Raw genomic sequence first — 26733 nt, forward strand, 5'->3', positions numbered from 1 at the left:
CTGTAATTGGTTTGTACTTGCAACCACAAACACGATACAATTTGTTTGTAAGAAATAAACATTTTCCTCTTGTTTGGGTGAATAATAAAAAGAAATCCTGAACATGGGAAGATTGTTTTCCAGTTTGGTTCATAATTTAACTATTAAAAACACAACATGGACATTAACACAAGTTATTTAGTAATAATTTGGAGAAACAAATCAGAGTGCTTTAAATAAATATAAATTTTATTAAAAAAAAAAAAACCCACATCTCAACATCAGGAATGATATAATAAACAGCTTTCAAATAAACTGCAATTAGTACATTACAATACTTACAGTATTAATACCCATCCTTAATTCATTTTTTTTGTAGCATAGCAAACTTCAGGAGAACTAGGGAAGCCTTAAAAAATAAAATGACAGGCGAAATGTTGCACATTTTTTTGTAGCTTTAGTGTCTAACTGAAAAACAAATGTGTGCATCAACTGCTAGCTTAGCCTTTGAGCTGAGCACATACAGTTAAGCGCAGAAACTCATTCAAGTAATGTTGACTCACTCAGAAACACTCACTACATTTTCAAGTATGGCTATGCTTTTTAACTCACTAAATCCCAGACACCTCGGCTTTCTTAACCACAACCTGCTACTGAAGCTGGGTTCTGTACAGTGAAGTTCAACATTTTTTATGTAGATTTACAACACAGTTAAAAAGCTAGGACTTTTAATGTCTGAACTGACAGAATGCTATATCTGTAAACATTGCTGTGACAGTGAGTGTGATATTTACAAAGACTTCCTGGATAATCTGACCATGATCACAATCATGATCATAACCTGAAAGAGCCGAAAGGATGTTTTAAGATACGATGAGGATTCCTGATAGAGTTGTGGGTAAATTTGATAGAACAAGAAAGAAGCACCAATATTGTCATGAAAGAAAGAGTTGTATTCCTGCAATACAAATTCTCGGTATGTACAATGTGACATAATTTATTTTTTAAACACATTTACAATCTGTTTAAATAAAACATTTTGCAATTCTTATCACATTTTTCTCCTGAAAAAGAAATGAAGTGCTTTCAGAAAATGTTGAAGAATGGGATGAATTGTTACCATACATTATACATCACATGAATTAAATCAAATAGATGGGGGGGGACATAGTTGCTTAGTGGTTATAAATACATTTAATTGTACTCAGCTATGTTAATCACTGGCTTGGTCTTGCTTTATAGCAAAAGCAAATTCATTGCTTTTAGCATATTTTCCCTTTACTTAACTCAGTGCATATATTTTCAAATTGCTTTTAGAAAATTAACACCATTCTGCTACTGAAAATATTTGTAAAGAATGGTAGGAAAGTGTTTTTTCTGTGTTAAGTATAGTAGACAAGAATTGTATTGGGATTCAGGATGCAATGGCAAGTCCCTGAATGAGCAACAGACAAGTTTAATACAGGTGATTAAGATGTCGACAAAATTAGGTGAAAATGTCCCTGATTTTACAGTAATATCAAACATTCAAGTTCAAGTAATACTTTCTAGCAGATCTGTAAGAAAGTAGGAAATGAACTTTTATGCCTTTTGGTGGCCTGAAGCTTAACTGTTATTAACATTTTGAAAGTAATATACAAAGGAAGAGAGAAAATATGTTTGAATCCTATTGCCAAACTAGTTTTGAGGTATATGACAGGTTTGCACTGTACATTATTTAAAAGCCTTCTCACTGCCCAAAGAGTCTCACATTTTATGTTTCTAGTAGGTTAAGTAGCACCTTATGAAATAAAATCAGTTGAAGCCCAAAGAAATACAATGAAATAGGCTTTTACACTCAAAATCTATAACAGTGATTCCAAAAAGGGAAATTAATTTACTGTACAAATCTCGCCTGTTTATCTTACAGTTAGATTACAATAATTAAAGACCCCACAGCAAGCCAGCTGCCCTCTGAAACTGACACTGAGTTTACCCTGTTTTATGTTCCTCAGTGTACCAAAAGCACATTTACTAAGCACCACAGACATAAAACTACATGTAATATTCACAATCCAGGCTTGTTCAATACACCTACGATAATGAACGCTAAAAACAGTCTCTAAGACTTGGAAAAAACAAACTTAACACAAACCTGTAGTTTTTCTTCCTCAAAATGTTAAAAATGCACCAATAGAATGGCTCAATTTACAGTATAAAGAACATAGGAAAGTGAAAAAAGCACCAATGAAATGATAGTTTCATAATTCTTCTTTTTCATGAAGTCAAAAACAGTTTCATAGATTGTTTAAACAATTATAAATTGATTCAATTCATTTCAGTGATGCATAGAAATGAATTACAGCCAATGTAGAGATACTGTATAACCACAATTTATGATTTAAATGTATTACCAAAACATTTAACTCTCATTATCAAAAAGTGCTCAAAAAACACTGACTTCCTAAAGCTATAATGATGCTGAAAATTTGACAGTGCGTTAATATTTTCAAAGTCCTGTTGACAGCAGTCATTGAGTTTCACTCGTGGAGGGTGTTACGGTTATAGTGTGAAGGCATTTGAATTAAAGTAAATGGTAATAAGCACACACTTTAGCACCATGAATGTTTTATCATTTAAAGAGTCAGTGTTTTATGCCAAGATTATATCTCCAAAATTGTGTAAGAAAAATAAAGCCACCAAAAATGAAAATTTGTTTGTTAAAAATAGGTCCTTATGAATCAGACTAAGAGCACCAGAGATTTTGACAGCGTGAATCTTTCAAAGGTTGGCAGATAAAAATAAATATGTCCATAGAAGGGTCAACTACTAAAGCTTGATTTTTAAATAAGTGAAGCACCTGATGCAAAACGTGATGTATATCTCATCTGATCTGAGGTTCCACTGCTGCTAATCTTACATATAGGAAGGAGTGTTTAGAGATGAGGCCAGCGGTGCATGTGGTCTTTGTCGTCAGTAAAGTACCTTCACTTTTTTTCTTCGAGTGTTTTCTACACAAATCGACTATAAGGCCCTGTGACCTTGGTGAAGGCGTATGGAGATGTACTCACATAGGTGTTTGTTGTGCATGACACAGACCCCTCCATTAGTGCGTGGATGAAACGCTTGTAAGGAGGCTCCCCAGTGGTTTCTGATGACTCTGGATGCTCACGCTTCACCCCCCTCTTGGTGCCCTTGCTAGGTGTTGTCTCACCACCATTCCTTTCTGCATCCTCCTCCTTCTCTCGAGCCTTCTCTGCCATCTTGGCCTCCCACAGTGCCAAACCATGCTTGGCCTCATTCAGATTTTTATGCTGGTAGAAAACCAAGGAGATGCGTGTTGGGTGGGTGCGGTCTGGATTTTTAATGGCTGTTGTGGCATGGAGCTCCCGTTTTGCACACTCAATGAGGACAGAGCCATGGCTAGGTGCTACAGCCACACCACCAATGTCAGGGTCCAGGAAATTGTGCTCATTGTCCGACCATATTTCGGGCTTTTGTGGGGTTGTGGGTGTCTGTGGGGTTCCAGGTTCTTGCTTAATGCCAGAGCCCATGAGACTCCCATTAGGTAGACTTAACCCCAGCTGTGTTTCAGGGTTTAAACACCCAACACTTAACTGAGAAGGAAGCATCTGTGGACCAGGCATTCCCATCTCTGTCTTGATTTGCATATGGAAAGGATCTTGGCCTGGAGTTAAGATTTGAGAATTCCCAGAGAGGTATGGATTTGGGTATCCTCCCAAATGATTACCTTTGCTCACAGGAGATGTATAGTCTAGACCTCCAAGGGATGAGGGTGCTCTTGAGAGGGCGTCCACAAACTGTGATTCTGAGGCTCCATTAGGACCATAAGGGGCATAAGGTCTCATGGGGTGGACCGGCCTCATGCTGCAGGCACTGTAACCATTGACCTGTAAACCTGGCTGACCATATCTTGAGGGATAATTCACCTCGTAACGCTGATGTACACCAAACTGTGTCTCTGAATGAAGAACTGGTGCCTGTTGCCGATATATATCCAAATGCTTTGGACTTGATTCATAAAAGCGATGGTTGTCAAGGGGCATTCCTCCATTACACTGATAACCTGGATGTGGTGGATTTGATCCATTAATGTAAGAGTTTGTTGCACGCAGTGGGGAGGGATAAGAGCTGGTTGGTGTTGGTGGTTGAGGGGCATACATGCTGCCTGGCTTGGAATTGTCTGAAAAAGACCCAGGGTGGTTGGGGAACCTGGGGTAGTTGGTGGAATTTGTTGATCCTGAATAATGTGGAAGAATACTCTGGTGCTGTTTTTGCTGTAGTTGCTGAGGATGGACCCCAGGGGGTGGTGTTGGCAGACCTGTCTGGAGGTTTGCTCCTATAGCACCTGGATGCAGGCCTAGAAAGCAAAGATCCCAAATGATAAATCCTCAAATAGCAGCAAAAAAAAAAAAAAAAAAGTTTTAAATCATATCATATTTTGTCAGCTCTCTTCAGTATTAACATTTTGGTAAAGTATCCTGACAAACAGACAAACTTTTTAAGCTGCAGTTTTTAAATAGCAGACTAAATGTTACCTGCCAAAGAAGTATTATTCTCATAAGTGCCAGCTTTTGACTTCGCCAGGAGAGCCTTCTCTGCTTTATCATTAGAGCTGTCCAGCATGGCATTCTTGTTGGCAGCTGCCTTCTTAGCATCCAGCTTCTTCTGCCGGCAAGACTTGGCTGGCTCTGCAAGCATGCGTACCTGGTGACGGAAGGCATTTAGAACTTGTATGGCGCCTGACTTCATTTTCTCTTGCTGACCATCCTCACTTCCAAATTCGTCAGTTTTGGAAGGCTTATAAAGAGGCAGAACATGGAGCTGCTCATCTTCAGGTATCTTTCCAATTTCTCGGTTATCTTCTCTTGTTAATGTACACACCTGAAAAACAACAAGCGTTAATGTTTTTTTTTTGTTAGGCATGTCACTGACATTAGATAAAAAGTCTACTTTTTTATATTTGCAATTATTTCTTCTAAAGCTTTGCTTCAATTCAGTGTGTAGCTGAATGTGCAGTTTGACTTTATGTATCTATTCTATCCTGAAAAAAAAACCTTTCCCTGGCTCTGCTTACCACAGTGCTGCCTCCCTGCATGTTGTGAAGGTCTCTGTGAGCATGGGCACAGAAATCCAAGCAAGCAGTAACCCCAGAGAAGGGACGCCCGTCCTTGAGCCCCAAACGACAATCTGTTGCCCTGTGTTCATGTTCCACCTACGTCCAGGATCAAGAGGTAAATCATTAAATATTTTGAGCTTCTGGAAGTCACTCAACAATATAGATGGGAAATTTTTACAAAACTACTTTATCATTTAGATTTCCAAAATACCTGTTCACATTATAAAGTTCACCCTATTATTAATAATGAGTTCTTGCAAGCAAGCAACATTAATCATGTTATTAACTGATATTTTAGTCTGTATATTTTAATTAGAATAAATTAGATGTAAATTCAGAAAGACAAGCAGTCTATACAATGTATAATGTATATATATTCACCTGATTTCCATAGGCTTCAGGTGCCATAGTTTTATACAAAGGAGCCAGTGTGGTTGCTAGATTTTGAAAGTTGTTCTCCAGTTTCTCTTCCTGAAAGACAGAAAATTCCAATAGTAAATTGCTTTAAATAGTTTTATATCTTAATGTAACCACAAAGCCACAATTAGTACAGTGGTATGATAACGTGTTGGCCCCCTTCCTGATTTCTTATTTTTTTGCATGTTTGTCACACTTTAATATTTCAGATCATCAAACAAATTTAAATATTAGTCAAAGATAACACAAGTAAACACATCATGCAGTTTTTAAATGAAGGTTTTTATTATTAAGGGAAAACAAAATCCAAAACTACATGGCCCTGTGTGAAAAAGTGTTTGCCCCCTAAACCTAATAACTGGTTGGGCCACCCTTAGCAGCAACAACTGCAATCAAGCGTTTGCCATAACCTGCAATGAGTCTGTTACGGCACTGTGGAGGAATTTTGGCCCACTCATCTTTCCAACACTTTTTCACACCACTGTATATATATATTTTAAATTTACATGAAATACCTCTTTCGCATCATCTACTAATAGCTTGAATTTTCTTGGTATTTTGCTCCTGGCAAACTTGCAGCCATTGTAGTACATGCTCCAGGAACAGCCAAAAGAAAAAGATGCTCCACAGGCATCAGGATCTAAACCCTGGCATGCACAGGTTCTCCTGAAGGAGGATAAAAATGAAAATGTCTCATTGTTGCCCACAATTATTCAGTAATAGCCACAACAGATGAGTGAGAATTAAACACTTAATCTAAATGCATACAAAATACAAGCCAGGAACCAAACATTGTTAGTTTTATTTCCACTGTGCTTGTAGATACATCTATTTGATGGTAGTACATGATATGCTTAAATGAGCCAACTCTGCTCCATAAGGCAATGTTTTTTATAATAAAGACATTCACTGTGATTATCTTTAACTTACGTGTTTAGTTAAAAAGTACTACAGCTCACTAGGATTTAAATTTTATGGTGTTGTGACTTACTCTTCATTGAGAGCACAGCGTCTCTGGGTGAGGGCTCCATGCTTCGTTAGAGTTTCACTTAGCTCGAGGTAGAGGCGGTCAGCCAGGCTGGGCAGGATGCCCTCCCAGACCAGGATTACTACAATAATGCAGGCTGTCTCACATGTGTGACCAGTACGTTCCCGCACCAACACCAGTAGCTTTTCTTCTATGCTGGATCGACGAATTACCTGAAACATAACAGGTGTAGGTATTTGTCCACATGCAAATATTTAAATCATATATATTGACAGCTGATATATCCACTTCTCAAATGGATGACAAAAATGGTTCTCACCCATTTGGCAATTGGACACCCTTGTGTACTTTTTCCTTCTTTGCCGGTGTATATTACTTTCTCGATCCTTAGGGCACGACCAGTGAAACCAGACCTTCAAAGTAGCACAGAGTCGATTATAATAGTGCACAGTGCTTATGTTTATAGTAATTTTCAAAGAGGTTAAATTTGTGGTTAACCTTTTCTCCATTTTTTCACGGATACCAGCAACAGTAGGCGCTGACCCCAAATGAGTGTAGTATGGGCCTTCATCCTTCTCACAGATTTGTTCTAAATATTATGAAGGAACATACATTAATATTTATACACCAACTGATCAGTAATGTTTCACAATCAAGATGGCAAGACTCACCAACACAATGGCAGGATGCAATATCATATTGTGTTTTCATGGGGGTATCCAGTAGATTCTTTATAGGAGTATCCAACAGCTTCATAGGCGAGTCCATAAAGCTTTGTAGGAGATGTTCTTTCTTAGGGGTGGAATCAGGTGGTCTTTTTAGTGCTACAGTAGCTCCACTGACTCCACTCAGATCAGTGTTGGTTGACAGGACTGTGACGGGCCCAGAAGATTCCACTTTGACTTTATTTGATGAATTGATGACAATGGATTTCTTTTCAAATATGGGTGAAAGCTGGTACTGTGTCAGACTTTGTTCCATTGAGGCCAAGATGCTTCCCTGCCTCTTGCTTTGCTCACACAGGGACTGTTGATTCTCCTGCTTGACTTGCATCTGTAACTGCTGTTCCTGCTGCTGTGAACCAGGAAATGCAAATCTAGGACCATTTTCTGTTTTCACAGCTCTCAGGCAATGTTTGGGGTCACTAGTGCTCTGAGGGGACTGTGGAGGGCCGTGACGCTCCTGCTTTTGTAACAGGTGCATACGCAGGGCTGCATGCCTTTGAAAATCTCCAGGTCCTTGAGGTAGTCGAGGTCCCCTTTGGAACTGAGTGCATGATGTCTTCAGCTGCTGTTCAGCTTTAGGATACATCTGTATTGATACCTGTTGGTTTAACGCACCTTGTGGTAAGTGAGGTTGTGGCTGTGTAGAGGTCTGGGGAAAGTCCGTGTGGTTGGGCTGGTGGCAGTGGTTGTTAGGCTGCTGTGGTTGAACTTGCTTATGGTTGCTTCCACCTGAGTTTGATGGATACTGCCTTTGATGTTGTTGTAGTTGCTGCATTTCTGTTGTATTACTGTAACTGAACTGTTCACTGTGCTGGATATGTTGGGCGTTGGATTGAGCAGAATTGTTTCTGAGAGGCTGGTTGGGTTGAAGCTGCTGCTGGCCTGGCTGAGGCTGACTGTGGGGTCTGTAATTTGGAGACTTAAGTTGCTGCCTTTCAAATTGTGCTGGGTGTGACAGTGGACGTGAAAGATGGCAGTGCTGTTGCTGCTGTTCTTGTCTTGCTAAAAACCCAGGTGACAGTATTTCCTGCAGATCAGGATCTTCACATAAGTGCTCTGACTGCATCTGTGTGGGGTAGTGACTGTCTGCCTGCTGATTTTGTGTCAAGTTACACTGCTCAGGCATTTTCTGCTGCATTTGAGGTACATTAGAATTTGATTGCTGCCACTCAGGGGCACTGTTGTGCTGGGCTGGAGCACAGTGCATTTGAGCTGGGAGACAGTCCTGCTGCTGTTGCTGGAAGCTGTTAGATCCCTGGCTGCTATCTGTGAAACCTCCCTGTTTCATGAATCTTTGCTGTGGGTTTGGCTCCAACATCTTGCCGTGAGGGTTACCTGTCTGTTGTTCTAACTGAGACTTAGCAGGGAAGCCTCTCCATATGTCCTGCTCTTGTGCTTGAGATGATGGGCCACTTGCTGTTTTCTGCTGGGAATGCGAAGTGCTCAGCTCTATCCAGCCTCTCTGGTGTGGAGTTATGGTGGCTCTCTGCTGAGTTGTGTTCTCTGGCCCATTTTGTAACTTAGCACAATGTGGCTGTTGGACAGTGGGCCTCATGTGTCCCTTCTTGTCAGCTTCACATAGGTTCCCAACATTTTGTTTAAACTTCTGGGGTTGAATCCCATACTGATGGCCTCTGTTAGTGCCAGTTTGCTTTTGTGGACCAGTCCCAGGTTCCTCATTTTGCCCCAGCTTCTGAAAGGGTCCATATCCACCTGCCTCTGCTGCCTGTAGAGGAGCATTGCACTCCAAAAGAGAGTTTTGATTAAACTCCTGGTTTGTTTTTGCATATATATCTTGGGCATTTGTGTCCTTTGAATAACACTGTGAGCCATTTTGATGCTGTGCACTAGTCGTAGTATTTGTAGTTTGGATCATGCCAGGCAGATGACCTAGAGACAGGTCCTGACCAGAGTAAGATGGTGGCTGCTGATGATGCTGGTGTTCTGCTCCAAAATTGCTGGAGAGTCCATTTACTACATAGTTGTAATTGTTACCTCCTTCAGCACTGCCAGATGCCCCAGGCTGCGAGTCTGGCATCTGAGCTGAACTGGGCAATCCTGAGGTTAAAGAGGGGGGTTGAGCACCTTCACTGGACATCTTATTTGCCAGTGAACCATTGACAGCATCTAATTGTGACCCAGATGTTTGTGGTGCGATTGATACTTGCTCAGGGTAATACTGAGACAATGTTTTCTCTAACAAATCACCTGGAGTGCTTTCAATAGTTGAGGGGGGTGATACAGCACCATTTGGAATTGAAACATGTTTATTTCTTGTCAGATAAAAAATATCTCCATTAGGAAAATGACTGTTCTTCTTGTCTAACCTAATCTCTGCCTGTGGGGTATTGCATTCAAAACCTGTTGCTGTTGCCAGCTCAGAGAAGTTGTCCAACAAAGCAGACCTCATGTCTTCATTTCCTTTAATCTCAGAATCAGCTTTAAGTTTCTTAGGCTGGTGGACAAGTAAGGACTGTTCAGTGAGTGCATTCTTCAGCTCCCCATTCACCAGTTCTCCATTCATCATGTAGGTTCCTTGATCGAATAGCCCTTGCACTGAGGCAGGGCTGTTGCAGTTCTCTGTGTGCCTCTTCATGGTGCTGGAATCTTTGCTGGACTTGAAATGGTTCCAGTTCGTGTCCCCAGTGATCTGTAGCGCATCTCCCTCTGAAGACGGGCCTCCATTCTGTAGTTTATGGGAGATGCTGCGAGATGTGCCGAATTGCGCTAATATCAGACTTTCTTCCGTGTCATGTCTGGCCTGTTCTGTTTCCATCTGGCCTGTTTAGAGTCCATCCACAGGGCTGCCCTCTGTGCGTCCTGCAAGAGGGAGATAAATCATTCTTTAAGCAGAGTTATGGTTTCACCATAATAGTAATACAGTAGTATTATGTAAATCAAACTGGTATGCCAAAGAAATTATACTTTGTTCACATCCAGGCCAGTTTACACTGAGGATCCAGACACAATTGAATACAGTTAAATTTTCTATGCCAAAGAAATAGGATATACTTTTGATTTGCATCTAGGGCCTCAACTGAGTGAGTGAGTTATTTTTAGGAAGCCCTCGCTTTTTACTGTTGTTACAGTAACTTTACAGATTTCTCTGCTATAAAACACACTCTGCTCTCACAACATGTTTAAACTAGTGGTCATGCACTATATGTTTCAGCTGGTGCCTTGTTTGTTTTTCCGTTATGTATTTGGATAATAAATCTAAAAATACCAGAATAGGTCAAATGCTTGCTGTCAACTAAGCACCTGCTCTTCAGGTTAAAAAAAGTAGAAAGTAATTGAAACTGCTAATAATGCCTTAGTGCTGTTTCGAAACAACCCTTGTGGTTGCAAAAATGCCCGTCAACCAGTTTGTTCCATAAAATCAGGTGAAACTTTGTGTATCCACCCGCATCACACCATAAGTATTAGTAAACACTAACAACTGTTTTAAATAGAAACACCATGAAAGTGCCATAAGACGAAAATGAAAAAAATTAAATTTCAGGGGAGGGGCCCAATTTAAATTACACATAAACCATTTGGGGTGGGTGTACTTGCAACATTTCTTTGCACGGGTTTCATCTCTGTAATGCTGTACCACATGTAGGAGGTAAACCACTGTCAACATGGAAACCAGCAACTTCTGGTTTCTGCTCAGACATTTGATCAACCAGTGGCATATGTGTATTATATAGTATAGTATTTATAAACTTTGTGTCTTAAAGTTAATGTAAAGTTTTGAGTAAATATAGCTTTTTCTGCCTGAGCATTAAATATAACAATTTACAGCAAATGGCACATGAACACTATTTCTGCATGAAAACAATAGACAACTAAAGTTCAAAGAGCATTCCAGTAGATGCCTAATAAATAAACGTGAAACTAGCTCTACATTTGTATAATTTGGGGCCTGTATATATAGTAAAAAGGAATGTAAAGTATTAAGGACGTAAGAAAAAATATTTCTAAACAGCCTTAAGCAGCAAGCTAAGCTTATGATTTCCTTTTGCTTTCTCTGCACTCTCTTCTTAGCCAAAAGCAATTAGATTCTAGTGATTCCAGTAGAAAATTGATTTCTCTCTGCTGCCCTCCGTTATTAATGCACATCACATCCACAACATCTGCAAAACAATTGCAGCACGCAGGCACAAAGAGCTGCAGTCTAATCCATCATAATTATGAGCAACTCTCTTGCAGATGGTAAAGGAATGGCAGCTGATGAGCACCAAGAGGAACCCAGCTTCAGTGTTAAAATAGAGGACAGTTTCAGTTACCCTTCTGTAGAAATGTTCAGCACACCAGTGTTAGAAAAAATATTCATCAGTCCAATTGAGGTTCTACTAAGTCATAAACCTTTTTATGGATTTTAAGGAATAATATCTTATGTAAGGAAATTAATATAAATGTGACTGATTTTTGTTTTTAGAATTTTAAGTCAGCTGAACACCATGTGCATAAAAAGTAAATAATATCTTTGGAGTTCAGAGTGAAGCCTCAGTCACAACTGCCAGCTGCTGAGGTCGAGTTCAGAAAAATATGCTATACAACCTTTGAAAACATAATTGGATCCAGCTTTAGATTTCACAAAAGCCCTCCTGTTAATGTAAACCTACCATAGGCTTACCATAGGCACTGACTGATGTTTGTGGGGAGAAAGGGAAGGGGAAAAAAAAAACTAAATATATGAGGGACTATGGCATGTTTCATTTGGCATAAGCATACTCCAACATTGGTCTGATTATCACATCTGGAACCAGTTATAGCATGCTTGTGATTCTGGCATGAGAGCTGTTGTCTTCAAAAGAATATCATATATTAATCATGATACACCATTTCATTCAAATGTGCATGACTAAGATTCAGTTGCTTTTACAGTTCATGGAAACTATTTTATGGGTGTGTAATATAAAGAGATTTAATATATTCAATTAGATATATTAAAATAATTTTATGTCTGAGGTCACTGTTAAATGGGCTGATTTGCACAAGCTTATTTGAAGGTCTTAAAACGCACACCTGCAAACCCATCTGACATGAAGTTTCGGTGATAATTTATTTTTCATTCGAAAACGTATTTAAACTGCTTTTCAAATGGTTTTCACTTCATAAGGTAATTCAAAACTTCAGTATAACATGCACTTTCAGAACTGCTTATCAGGTTCTTTTTTTTTTTTTTAAATCACACTCTTCAACCTGATCATATAATTCATGAATGAGGCAAAAAAAGGCACTTTGCTGCAATTGTGGCCTGGTCGAACGTCTGGACCAAGACAATCTACACAGGAAAATTACCAGTCAATATCTACCCAAACACGCTAGCTAGTGTAGAACATAATGATCTCCTTCTCTGTGTCAATCACCCCACCAGGACATTAGCAGCCCTCCAGACCCCCAAAGTTAGAGTGCTAAATCTCTCACTAATGAGCCAGGCTGTTATAATGGTGTCTGGAAGCTCCCACTGTTGTCTTAACAGCTGTCTGTTAGCAGGTGGCTAGCAGGTCTCTGGTCAGTGGCTGGGGAAAACAGCCTCTGTGTTGGATGAAGAGTAGGCATTTTGCCCTCAACATTTATATTGTTTTTTTTTTTAAGTACTTTATTAGCTTGAGGAGAGTTAATATTTGCTCTTACATAAGGCTTTTTTTTGCAAGGATTTTATAAAAAATAAAAAAATAATTTGTAAACCTTAAGAAAATTGCCATCATAAAGATTCCACATATAGTTTCTGTGGAAGCTGCCCTGTATTTTATTTTGTAATGGAATATGAATCTGTGGTCAAGGACTGTGCAGCTCAAAAAAAAAAAAAAAAAAAAAAGACTAATAAAAGACAACTATAAGCTCTACAAATAACACTATTAGCTATTAGCTCAGGCTCCAAGTTGCACAGCTAATCTCCCTTTTGCTGTTGTCAGACACAGGCGGATGTAAAGTGCCACAGCGGGATACCACCACCGCCACTGTAATCAGAAGTGACACTGAGCCTCTTTATGATTATGTCAAAGTTATTCAATTTAAAATGTGTTATTTTGACAAATGAGTACACAGAACGAAAGAGGGAGTTGTTAAATGAGCAGAGATCCGTTTGATGAATAGCAAATGGTTTTTGCATCCAGAAGGCATCTTTATTTATACGGCATGATGCTTAGATGTCTTCATCTATGGCAAATGTATTAAATTTATAATGTGCTGTTTGGAATCGCATCAGGTTCTGTGTACTGTAGCTTGTTGGACAAAATATGAAAAGAAATGAGGTGGTCATGGTCGGGCCATGCACTAACTTTAGTGCAGAGAGCAGTTTGTACAGTTCTGGCTTAATTTAACAATCTCAGTGGATATGGATGTTGTGAATTGTCCAAAAAAAATGGCAATAATTAGCAATGTCTCCCTGTTTTTGTCACTTCAACTTATATATCCATATAAAATCCCTGATCAAGAAACAACTGCACTAAATTATGTATCATATATATTTAACAATGAAATCATGCGTAAATGAACACAATTAACAAAATAAGAAATGAAAGCACTTGTTCTTTTGCAGCCCACTGTCTGCTGAGTGTGGGAACATCACCTCAACTCCCTGGTATGAGAACAAGGAGTGAATCTTACAGTTCCCACCTTTGTTGAACTCTTTCGCACATAAAGCATCTGATCCTTGAAACTGTAACAATGAGCGTGTGAATACCACTTTCCAAAGCCATGTGACTACTCCTTTGTTTTGTCTGGCTCTGAGTGCAGTCTGGTAATCAGTAACTAAGTCAAGAGGTGATCACTGGTGCTAAGCTGCTGTGAGTGCAGCTCCATTCCTACGGGACACTCCAGGCTTTACAAAGGACAGCACAGAGCTGAGCAGCTTGCCACAGTTGGATACACCCACACTGACAAGAAAAAAAAAAAAAAAAAAAAAATCTTTGCAAACCTAGAACAAAGCCGGAGATCCCAGCTGAGTGTGTATGCGTCTATACGTGTACAAACATACAAACACTCAAACACACCAATTACACCTTATTCTAAGTCCAACTTTGACTGTGCATCTTTTATGAAATTTGGAGCATTGGCTGGATTTTCATCATTATTTTGTTCTATTTTTGTTCTGGAAGCAGAGCTATAAACTGAACCAGAGGCACCATGTTAGCATGGCTTTAGTGTGGATGCCTGCTGGAAGTTATAATGCTTTGATCTATTTTGGTTTTCCTTCTAGTAGCTAATGTCCACCAGGGAAATAAGAACTGTGTTTCAGTTTATGATATGACTCAGCTTGGTTGGCTTGAACTGGATTCCCAACAAAGCTTCAGTTAGTTTTCTTTGTCTTTATACACTGTTGTTTGGTTTCCCTCCCTCTCTGACAGCCTCACCTCCAGCACTCTGCCCTGTAATTACACTTAAGGTTCCTATGTACTTCTCTCTCCCGCTCAGTCTATCATCTAGCCTCTGCAGTTATGAACCTGCACTAAGTGCTGTTGTGGAACTCTAGACCATCATTGCACATCATTGTTGTCTCTGTAGCTATGAATTTGCTGGCATTTATGGATGATCACTTGCTGTAATGGTTTGAAGCCTCAGGGCAAGGATGGACTCTTGGACACAGTGTGACAGTTGTAAAGCAATGGACAGTTTACACAAGACTAAAAAACAACAGTTAATGCTTATAACAGTTGAGCCTTTTTAACAATTAAGTGTCTTATATTTTAATATAGCTTTGCGTTCACGTGCAATGTTTATTCCTGAAATTACAAAAATACCATCTTTTGTCCATACTACAAAATATAAAATGAGCTATTATGAGGTATTGTGGATATTTGTCCCATGCTTTTGCAGTAGCATAGTTTGTTTTTTTTTTGTTTGTTTGTTTGTTTGTATTTGTTTTTTTTGTTTTTTTTCTCTTTACAAAACTAGTGTAACAGAGTTTAATGCTCTGGACTTTGCACTACCCTGGTGCTTTTGTTATTCCCAGAGAGAGCTAGGGAAATATGAGAGCTGCCATAGTAGATGCGGACTATTTTGCGTGACTTGGCAGCCATATGTGACATTCACCTCCAACGACAGCTGCTGGGAGAAGATTCAGGTCTGTGCACTCTCAGGTTGAGATGTAGACAGCTATGCTAAAGAGTGTTGCTGTTGAAAAGTAAGAGGAGGGGAGATGTAAATCAAGCACACACTTGTCAAGCCACAGCCGCTGTTTTTCAGAATAGTCCTAGGAGTAAGCCATAATCTCAAGTGTATATTTCCTTTTCTTTCCTGAAATGGGGCCATTTGCATTTTCCTGTTTAAGAGATAAAAACATTGAGCAAGCATCCAGTCCAGACACTATAAATTTTCAGGCTGTTTTGTAAAGCTAAAAGCCACATGCCATATGCAGTGGGCCATAACAGTTGACTATCAACTTTCCCAGGATGAGTGAATGGGCAATGTGTAACTAGTAACTAGTTATTTAGCTACTATGATCACAGCATTTCTACTGCTTTTATTAATTATTTTAAACACAACACATGATATTGATGCCATTGTGTTGATTTTTTCAGACTTATGTGTTTATGAAAAAACATAATGAAAAAACATTGTCTAACATTAAACATAACAAAAAGTTATATCTGTACCTTGTTGTGTTGTGCAATTAATGATCTGTAGATGTTAACTAAAGACGTCTGTTCTGGTATATTTCAACACTGAAGCAGCTGTGTTTAAATCTATTAGCTTCATTGGAGGAAACATAAAATACTGTACGATTCCTGATGCTTAAAATTTTAGAGATAAACTCTAACCCCTCACCTCCTACTCAAGCAAATATAAAGATAAATCATGTTATGGAAAAGTCCTTGTTTTGCTAATGGCTGTTTATGCTTCAGACTACATGCAGGAGCGCTATGAGTGAAACTTCATCCTTAGCAACCCATACCACTGAAATTAGGTCAGATGACTTGCATTCTGCCGTGTTTTAAATGCCCCCTATATGTGCAGAACCGGACTAGCTGCTCTGTAAACCTCATGACCTCTGACAGTATTTTCACAACTCTGCATTCCAGCAGGCTACGCAAACAACAAATTCTAATCACCTCTACACATAAGGCTGAATTGTTATGGTTGTCTTTGTGTACTATATCATACATGCTACACTTTCAAACTATATCATAGCTACCAGTTTTTTTTTATACCATATCAGAAATAACTTTCTACAAAGACAACAGTCCTCAGGCTGATATATGAACTAATGGAGGGGAGTCCACTGGAGACATTTTGGGGAAAAATTAGGGAGCGGGATGGGAAGTCTGGAAAGTCATAACACACCAAGTAATGAAGCCCAATGTGGAGTAAAGCTCTAATAGCATGTGTTGTTACTGACCATCAAATGATTGTCAGGCATAGTCAGACAGATGTTCATTCATGTTCTGTAACTTTCTGTCTTTTAGCCAAGCATCTCACACTTCTGTTTTATGTCACATGGCACATGCGTGCAGTGTGCACAGTGCACCCTCACATGGTTATTCATTCACTCTGTCTTGCTTTCTTTCTAGCATTCTGAACATATGACAGTCTCCAGCCTGGCTAAGAAACAAAAGCCCCCCTGTGTCTGCAGTCATTTCTATAATCCTTCAAATTTACATGCTAGGTGGATCACTGTTACATTTTCTTTTAAGTGCATGGATTTTTCGGCAGTGCACATGAAGAACCTTAGCCACATGTGCATGTACACACTCATAGCATTCCAGCCTGCACAGAGCAAGAAAATATCCAAACAAATTACGCATGAAAGTGAAATCCTAAACAGAACCTAGATAAAAGTAGCCCACACACCATGGCCAGTGCTCTTTGCCATTTTGCCATTTCCTCTTTTAATTTGGTACTAAAGAAAGCAGAGTTTGAACATTGGAACTGTTTAATGTTAGTATAGCTTTTATTTGTATGGATGAACTCTTCTTTTCTCGTGTTTTGTGAATCGTCCAAAGTTCATTTGGTAGAGCAATGCCAAAAATAAAAAAAACAACACAAAAACTGCATAATGTTGAAAAAACTAAAAAGTGTAAAAATGACAAGTTGTGGATTTTATGGGGTTATTTGCCAAATTTTTCTGACAGATGTGATCTTTTCATCTAACTCTAAGCAAGAAGCAAATAATTGTCAAATTATTCCTTTTCTATTTTCATGTTTGCAAATAAACTTATTTTCTTTCTTGTTTCAGATTATACGAGAAGTCACAGGTACTTGACTAAGAAATAATCTGGCTCACAACTACAATTTGTCGTTTTTGTTTTTAGTTTAGATTAAACAACTAAGATACTACATGTTGCTGAGACTCAGAAGTTCTTTTGTTACCTTTGGACAGAGCCACACTAGTTGTTTACACCTTGTTCCTGTCTAAGCTGCTGACTGTAGCCTCATATTTACCTTATAAATATTACAATGGTATCTCATCTCACGCTTGGAAACTGAGCAAACAGGCATATTTATTGGATGTTGAACTGCATAATGATTGCAAAATGATCTGAAAAGTTATAGCATTACTTTAAAGTATTGCTGTGCAATCAATCATTCCATTTTATTAATATACATATAGCTTTAGCTGTCCCTAAGTAATGGTTGATCCATCTGTCTTGTGTTCGGGATGTAAAAAGCTTCTGTTTTACATTAAGACTTGGTGATATTTTGTGGTGGTTGCGAAATAGATGCAGATAGTTGTGTAGGTTATTATCAGAAATGCAGAAGCTTTGGTTTCTGAGTTACTGACATGACTCTTAAATAACAGTAAAGGCACAAAGAGGGAACCTGTTTGTGCTCTGTACAACCTCAGGTCTAGTTTTTCTGTCAGGTAGAGCAGCGCAGTTTCCTGTGGATGCACACTGTGGCTTAATCACTAGATTCTGACGTAATAATGGCTGCATCACATGACAGCCTGAAGTAACAGATCTCTGCTTTTCTTCCTCTCCCCCAATGGCTGACCAGAAACAGTGCAGAATCAGCTTTCTGAGAAGTTGAATCCTGATGAACAAATTGCTCACTTCCTTAATTAAAAATTTAATAGGATGCAATGCATCACATCTGTTTACATCATCTAGCTATCTTTTCCAATTTTTAAAAAATCATTATTCGAAGTGCTGGGCGAGTTTTAGTCAATGTATGCATGCAAATACATATAAGTGCTATGTGCTATCTTGATTTTCTTCTTTGAATCTAAGGAAAAGATTAATAGACTACCACAAAAACATGGGACTTACAATTCTGTTTTCAATTCTAGACCACCCCCTCCATAAGAAGAAGGGATCTGTACAGTCTACATTATGTCTAATGCAAAACAGATGTGGCCGACGTGGAGATTCCCGCTACAGTCTTTGTGCTCCTGCTGCGTTCTGTCTCTTTGCCTTCTTGTTTGTCTTTTGACATCCATCCACCGATTTTCTATACCCGCTTTTTTTAATTCCAAAATATATTGTCATTGAGAAAAACAATTACTTTATTGATTTTTTCTGTTTAATTTAAAGTTTGATGATCAAAGAAAGCTGAAATACATATTAAGGGGCTGCACAAGATACAATAATGATAGAACTGGTAGATCTCCCTCAAGTTTAAAATGATAAACTAATGGAGAGAGAAAACATAAAAGATGAACTGGCAGGATAATAAAAATAAGGCATATCTAAGTGCTCACTGCCATAATTAAGATCTAATCAAAAAATGATTTATGATTGTTGTACTGGGTTTGGTAAGCTTTGTCTTTATGGAGCTCATTGGGACACATACACAAGACACATAATCAGAAGGTTTGTCTTCTGAGGACTCAAGGAGGCAGTGATTTATGACAACCTGAGGACACAGCTGGTTTTGGCATGTCTACTTTGCATGGGCGATGTTAAACTGGCTATGCTGCTCACAGTCATGTGGCACAATCCACAATGTGGCTCCTAGGCCATTAAAGAGATCCTGCCATGATCTTTGATCATATTGGATGTATATATTATATAACTAAGTTTGAGGACATCATTTGATTTTACTTTTTGATTCGCGGTCTTGAGTAACTGATGAGTCAGTGAATGAAGGTGGTTAAAGGCGAGAGGTGACATAGATGTAAATATCTCAGCAGCTTTTCCTGTAGAGAAAAAAAAAACTGCCTCTTGTACAACTTGTTTAGCGGGTATTCTGGAAAAACACACATAAAACATTGCTGCAATGTGTTACTTTTACTCATTTTCTATTCAAATCGGTCTGATCTGATGTGTTTTTCTTAATGATAAGCTCATTAAGCTCATTTTAAGTTTAATGAAAGACTACATACATAGTCAAATATTGATTTTAATTCTTTTTAAATTATAGGATTAATACTGAAACTACCCAAATGACTGCTGATAACAGGCAACTGTCATAGATGGTATCTGTTAACCATTAGCCTTCCTTCTAAATTCAAAAGTGCCTCTCCTCAGAGGCACTTATATTCGCTCAGTGTAGGATGTTTCCTAGAAGAGGTCAATCAGGCTAGTAGATGGCAGTTGAACATTACCCCACATCTGACTTCATAAACCTGTTGGTCTAGATTTTTTTTTTCCTGTTTAATCAGCACGCCTTGAGAAATAACCCCGCCCAGCTAGGAAGCACCCTGTGCAAAGCTTGCACGCACCACCTAAACCTTCTGTACCTTCAAGCTGCATTACATGGAGACTCTAATTAAGTAATAAGCTTCTCAGCGTACAAACCCGCTAATGTGCCCCACAACCCTTTACTTTTCCTTCCAAGCCGCGTGTCTCTTCTCACCAACCTTTTGTCTATGCGTCAATATATTAGACTAACTTGACAAACTGTGCGCAGAGCAAAGTTAATTTCTTTCAGAGTGCATGGTAGCCATGGTGACCATCTTAGAAGCGCTCCAAAGCCCATCTGGTCTAAACATTACCCTGCGTGCAGAATAGGTCGCTTTGCTGTGGTGTGCACATGTGCTTTATGCATTGATCCTGCCAGTAAATCAATTGTGCCACACATCCAGAAACCTACATTTGCACTTGTGCAGTTCAGCACATTTAAAAGTGCATTTCAGAAATGTTTTGAGCCATAAAACCTAAATTAGAATATAATGTTGCAAATGTAGTTTGACCAGGAAAGACATTGTAGTTGCTCTCAGCTGGAATAGTAAAGGAAGCCATTATATTTTCTTCTTTATTCATTTCCCAGCCTGTTGTAACGTTGCGTGTGGTGGGAGAACTCATACACAATTCCAACTGAAGTGCCAGTGCTGCTTCCCATGTTTCTTCAATTTATCCTCCAGCCTGTAAGCCCACAAGCACTTTTATTTAGCAAATATTTCCTTTCTGTTTGCATGATCCAAATTCAAACCAACTTCCAATTAAACAGGAAGCAGAGGTGAACAGTAAACAGAGCAAAAGGGAAACATTAATATAGGAGGGAAATTAAAACATGGCACACAACATAACAGTGGGTGAACTCTAAATGGACTCTATAGACTTCATGGTTCATTTCAGTTGCTTGAAACTATATTTATAGGTTTAACGTGAACAGAGAAAGACATTTGTTCATCTAGTTTCTTTTTTTTCTTCTGTTCATCAGACATGCCAAGCAAATATTGTAGAAGTGCCCAGATTCACTTTAAATAGAAACTATTTTCTATTTGCTCTTTGTCATCTGTAGAATGCAAATGTAAGTGATATTCTTTCCCTCATTGGTTTCCAAGCAGCCTGTCCTACGCCACTGTTGCTACGCTCCCTTTTTCTGACTGAGTGGGAGGCACATAACTCTTATTGAATAGAAATCACAAATCCTTCTGAGTGAAGGATATATTCTGTGATTCACGGCTTCAGTAAAGATGTATAAAGCCTACAATTCTTACACCTTAGTAATCTAGGTTCAGGAGAAAGCAGTGGTCAGACTCTAAGATAAAAATTAAATACTAAAACTTTCCCAATAAATAAATTAATAATTATATTGACACAGAAACAGTCTGATTGTCACCGAGCAGTCAGGCTCAGAAAGACACCAGCTGCTGCATTCTTACAGAGCGTGCACTTAGGAAACTTAATATTAAGCCTGAGCAACTCAAATCCTTCAGAAGTAGTTCATGATGTCATTCAAGTCTTTGGTAGGGTTACAATTCTAAATTACATTCAAGACCAGCTGTCTGTCTTTGTGCTCCTCCTGTAGACGACAGGGGGTCATTGGGCCTAACCTTTTCAATGGCAGCAAAACTGTTTATATCTGACAGCCATTTTAGAGGTGGGCAGACAGCCATCAGAAGCAGTTGTCTGGATCACCAGAGACCCATTTGAGATTGTATTGTCATGATAGAGCTTTACAGATTATGTGGCGGGTGTTAGCTATGGAAATTGTTTACCTAATATTGAAAGAGATTAGCCATTTTTTGCATTAGCCATTTTTTGGTGCAATTATTCCAATTTAAAAAATCCTTATTATCAGAGACTTATTTGGAACTGACATCTGTACATTTTAACATTAGAGCCTTACTAAGAATCAGACCCTAGGACAAGATTAGGTCCAGATTGTCTGTGGAATTGAACTGAATATCAGTCTTTTCAAGAGTTCCAGCATTGGTTCATTATATATAAAGTACATATAAATCATATGTATATATATATATATATATATATATATATATATATATCAAACTGCATTTGTGGAATAAACTGTCCATGCCAATTTTTTGCACATCTAGGCGGTTTTATTTACTTCATGCACTAAGGTCTGTAATGACACTCTCCAGGAAATGCAATTTTTTGCAATTTTGCTTGAATGCCCCAAAGCTCAAACTGTAAAGGGAGTTTATGAAATTTTCTTACTTGACAGAAAGGTTTAGAGCCTATTTAGTTTGATCTGTCATTGTAAAGGCCTTTACCTATGCAGGAGCTACGTGCTATCAATAGCAACAACATAAGAAAAAGCCTGCTCTCAGCCTCGCCACATTCTCGAGCACATACGCTGATGTGGCTTCAGCTTTTGATTTCTTTTCTTATTCTGAACCTCTAGTAGCGGAACTGGCAAAAACGGCTTTGAAGAAGACTGTCCAAGCGTAGGAGGAGCGGCCTGGCGAGAGGCGGGAAGAGATGCTATTCGCTTTGGGGTGGTTACGTAACATCTCGCCTCTCTCTCTCGCTGTGGAATGCCAGGATAGTGTTTGTAAACAGAGTGGCCATGTGCGTGTGCTCACGTGGAGGAAGCTTTTGAGTCACTGCCCTTGCTATCTCACCCCTGAGGTAAACCCTGACATCGATACATGCTCACAGGGCCAGCAACACTCCCTCCGGCCCTCTGCCACTCAAACAGAGCCTTATCACTTTCAATCCATAATTACGTGTCGGCCTGGCGAACATTCACGGCCTTCTGAAAAAGAAAGTCTGGAGACATATTTTGGATTCACCGTGTATCTGGTGTAGCAATTAACGATAATTTTTGTATTCAGAACTGATTAGCACATATAGCATAGATACCCATATAATCAAACTAAAATGACCAATGGCATTCTTTCAACCCTTGTCAATCAAAATGCCTCAGGGATGACTTCTTCAGCATCATCCAACAAAATTACATTTTTTGCACGTTGTTTTTAATTTGCAGCTTTTCATTTATTAGCGTGAAAATTTAGACAAGTTTGCTGTATTTGATGTTAAATTGTATGTAAATGTATGAACATGTGTGTAAATGAGTGACAGTATAGCACTCGTTCATTTGCAGAAACACCTGATTGCAATTTACTGCCTCTCCCTTGCTCTCTATAAAAAAAAGAGGGAGACAAGAGGGAAATCAATATTGCAGAAATCAATACAACACTTTGTGTTTCGCCATTTTGTCTCAAGAAAGCAGTTGAGCTATGAGGAGGCAACCAGCAGGTAGTGCATTCTAAAATGTCTAATCTACCAAAGGCCTGTTCCTCTGTCATTTGGGCAACAGCCCCTGGGTGGAAATATGAACCCTGGAGTGGACTGACTGGGGTCAGAGGTGAGGGCTTGGGTAAAGGCTTGGGGATTGTAAGTGGGCAGCATTGTTGTAGAACGCTATGGCAACTGGACATTCTTCCCCAAGGTGATATTGTCTTTGCCTTAGGAGTAACATAAAGGGGACTTAGGGCCATGACGAAAGAGCAATCCAACCATGCAGCTTTGTCTGTTTATCTGCAGGTGTGGATAGATGAGAGAAGCCGTGTTCATGAGATTGATCTATCTGGTCCTTCCCCCACTCAGCCCCCTACAAGCCCATTAATACTCTGGTGTCTTTTTAGCTGCTGGTGTGCAGCCAAGCAGACTCATGACAACACCACCAGTAAGATCATGTGTGTATGTGTGTTTTTTTTTTTTTTTTATTTTATAATGTGGAGTTATTATGCAGTTTGCATACATTTCAACTGAACAGATTGTTCCCACCATGGCAACTATTAATAATGTTCTTTCTTTGACATGCACTGAACTGGGTTAGATGCATTCTTTAAAAACTATGCAGTAGATATAGAGTGGAATGTAATGTTGGGTGTACTCAGCTAAAAATAAGTCAAGAATTGAAAAACAGACTGTTCAGTACACTAAATACAGAACTTGTTGGCTACTTTAAGCAGTTCAAGAAAGACATTTACAGGTTATGACTTGGTCTGGTCGTTGCACAAGAGAAAACACACCCATGCACCTACCTACAGACATACAAAAGTGTGGATCACCAGATCTCACGCAGTCACTACAACTTTAAAAATACTATATGCTAAATATGCTAAAGCAGACATGTTGACATGACGCAGTCAATGACCAGACTTGCCATATCAAAACATACTCATGGCATTTCATCACAGGAGGGACCTCATCATTGTTGGTTCAAAAGTTTCCTGACATTTCACTAACAGTAAAAAATTGGATTTTCTTCCACAATAACCAAGAAGTGTCAGTAGTAGTGTTTGTAGTATAATAGCTACATGCTCTGCAGGAAACCATGCAAATGAAACATTTAATGAAATGAAAGATTTGAAACAAATGCTTTTTTCTAAGGTAGAATGGAGATTTTTTTGGTTAGTGAATATTCACCTGACTGTAGTTTGACTTAACTTCCCCTTAAGCCTTTTCTTCTTTTTCCATGCCTTTCATTGTCATTATTTCTTCTATAATGGTATTCACCCACGAACATATAACTTGTAACTTTAATATTGATTAAAGATGAAACTGAAGGTCTGCATTGCTCCTGTGGACAGTTAACAACACCTAATTAAAGGTGCAAGGCAATGTCTTTACTTTGCATTTTTCCTGAGGCCATGCTGTGACTACATTACGACTGCTGTTAGGAGAATACACAAGCCAGAATACACAAAGCTCAGGGAGATCACCTATTTTCTAATGGGCTATTTAAATGTTAATTTTGAAGTGGCATTTAGTGAATTCAGGAAAAAAAACTAACAAATTAGCTGTTTGCTAATTAAAATGAGACATGTCCTATAAAAAAATCTGTATTTCCATGTTTGTATAATATATTCAACTATTGCATATATATATATATAGACTCAGAATATGAAGGTGATTATCTCACTGCTATCAATCCATTATTTGTGTTTAGTTTTTATCTGTGCAGGTATTAGATCCTCATGATGTTATTCTGAACCAGCCCCTCAACTGATGACAGATCACACACAGACACATGGAGACACACATTCCTCTTTGTATTATCAGTAATCTGTTTATCTGTTTGTCAGTAAGTCTTCTTCCAAAACTACACACCAGTCTGATTGTTGTGACCTTTAACTGCTTATACTGCATTGAGCATATGCAATCTTTTCAAGTTACCATTGGTCTAAATTCAGTCAATTTAAAATGGGTTAGTTGTTGCTATAATAAGCCCTTGTTTAGCCTTTAGTTTAGAAAAGAAAAAATTGCTCCACAATTACCATTCTTGTTTCCTCAGTTAATGGTGCAGTAGGATTGAGTTTCAGTTCCTTCTGCATATTTGGACCCTGTCTGCCTTCATTACACTTTGCCACTATGGTTCTCTTTTGCGTCTCCTTGGGATTTGCCTTTGTGTCTGGTTGTCATTCAGCGCTGAAAGCAACAAATGCTGATTCACAGAGATACACAAAGCCAAAAGCTATTCTAGCTTCGCTGCTGTGCAGACACTATGCACTTACTGCTGTACACACACATCCAGGTTGGACTTTTAATCTTCCACTAAGAGCACAAACACACCGTTCACATCCAGTCATATGAAACAATGATCTACACAGGGCAACACTGCATGCATCTACACATATTTAATAATAATATAAAAAAACCTTTATGTAATAAACATTAATTACATATAAATGTTCAAAATGTCTTTCTCCTCTTTAAACAAATGCACTAATGCAAAACACACACATATATATATATATCACACCTTTAATAAAGTATACCTCCTTAAAAATCAAGGTCAAAATATTAGGTGATGAAAGGGATTATTATTAATGTATTTACATTATGCCTAAAGAAAAACTTCTGACCAAGCAGTCAAAGTGTAATATTTCATATGAAGCATTCAAAAGCAGCAAGAGCGTTGAGTGAACCCAGAACACATAGGAAAAACACAAAATGTGTCTTTCATAGTCAGCTGGCAACAAAAAAAAAAAAAAAGAAAAAGAAAATCGTCAGCCATGTTGGAGTAGCTATATGTAATATCCCCTCCTTATTATGTTGGCTCTTGCTTTTACGGTGGGGGCATTTGCTACACCTCACCTGACACAAAACCCTCCAAAAAATCTGCCCAAGGTTAAAGGGAAAAGGGGTAAGCAGTACATTAGCCCACTGAACAAATTCTCACCTCCTTTTTACGTCCCTCCACTTTGTAGAAATTCCAACAAACCGTCTGGATCTCCTCTTTAACCAATCCTAAAGGGCAGCCATCTTGCCTCCTTCTGTTCTATGAAACAGACTATCCTCCACATCAATATTCATGGAAACCAGTCTGACGTCGGCTCTCATCATCAGGAGAAGCCCGGGTGCCGCTGTTTGCCGGCCTGAGAGGCACACTCATGTGTGATTCTGGGGTAAAACAGCAGATGACAAAATGTTGTGGCTCAGAGGGAAAGAACCTTTCTTTTCTGGTAAACTCAAGTAATCACCAAACCACTTTCCTGCTGAGTCCCTCGCACACAAAGAGACAGGTTTTCTTTGCTCCCTCTGCTCCCTCCTCTTTTTTCTTCTTTCCTCAGCCGCTCACAATAGTGAACACTATGACTATGGCTGCCCTGAAGCACTGGACTGGATTCAATGAGCAGGGCAGGACTCCACTCTCTGTGCACTTTATGTTGAATATTGCACTGGTCTCAACTGTCTGACTGTGGCAGAAGAGAAGATGCCTCCACCCCCTTCCTTTTCTCAAACAGGAAGCCAAGTGACTCAGGGTTTTCCCCTCCCTTTTCACTCTGTCTATCATGATTTCCTTCTTTCATCTTTCTTTTTCCTGTCATAGGTTACAGAAGTTCCCTTTTGGTGTAATAGGACTACTTTTGGAGTTTATTAGTGCAACGATCAGATGTTGCCGGTTTGGAGTGTGTTCCTTTCCAG

At 39.0% G+C, this 26733-nt stretch overlaps 1 protein-coding gene across 1 annotated transcript; it reads right to left on the bottom strand.

The window, feature by feature from the left end:
• Nucleotides 1-360: 360 nt before the first annotated feature.
• Nucleotides 361-26492, bottom strand: tet2 (tet methylcytosine dioxygenase 2). The gene is made up of 10 exons (XM_026302518.1): nt 25988-26492; nt 7175-10048; nt 7002-7092; nt 6823-6916; nt 6507-6715; nt 6031-6181; nt 5480-5569; nt 5057-5194; nt 4518-4863; nt 361-4339 (listed from the first exon to the last, which is right to left on the bottom strand). The coding sequence occupies exons 2-10, from the start codon at nt 10002-10004 to the stop codon at nt 2970-2972; spliced, it is 5319 nt and encodes a 1772-aa protein (XP_026158303.1). The 5' UTR covers nt 10005-10048; nt 25988-26492; the 3' UTR covers nt 361-2969.
• Between the last annotated feature and the right edge of the window lie 241 nt (nt 26493-26733).

This window comes from Mastacembelus armatus, chromosome 1, assembly GCF_900324485.2.
Source record: "Mastacembelus armatus chromosome 1, fMasArm1.2, whole genome shotgun sequence".
Taxonomy (NCBI): domain Eukaryota; kingdom Metazoa; phylum Chordata; class Actinopteri; order Synbranchiformes; family Mastacembelidae; genus Mastacembelus; species Mastacembelus armatus.

Bases quoted from the DNA above. Each gene is read 5' to 3' on its own strand.
- tet2 (XM_026302518.1), bottom strand. From the start codon at position 10,004: ATGGAAACAGAACAGGCCAGACATGACACGGAAGAAAGTCTGATATTA. The intron at 6,716-6,822 runs GTGAGAACCATT...GTTATGTTTCAG, and splicing joins GGTGTCCAATTGCCAAATGG to GTAATTCGTCGATCCAGCAT. The intron at 4,864-5,056 runs GTAAGCAGAGCC...GTTGTTTTTCAG, and splicing joins TGCAGGGAGGCAGCACTGTG to GTGTGTACATTAACAAGAGA.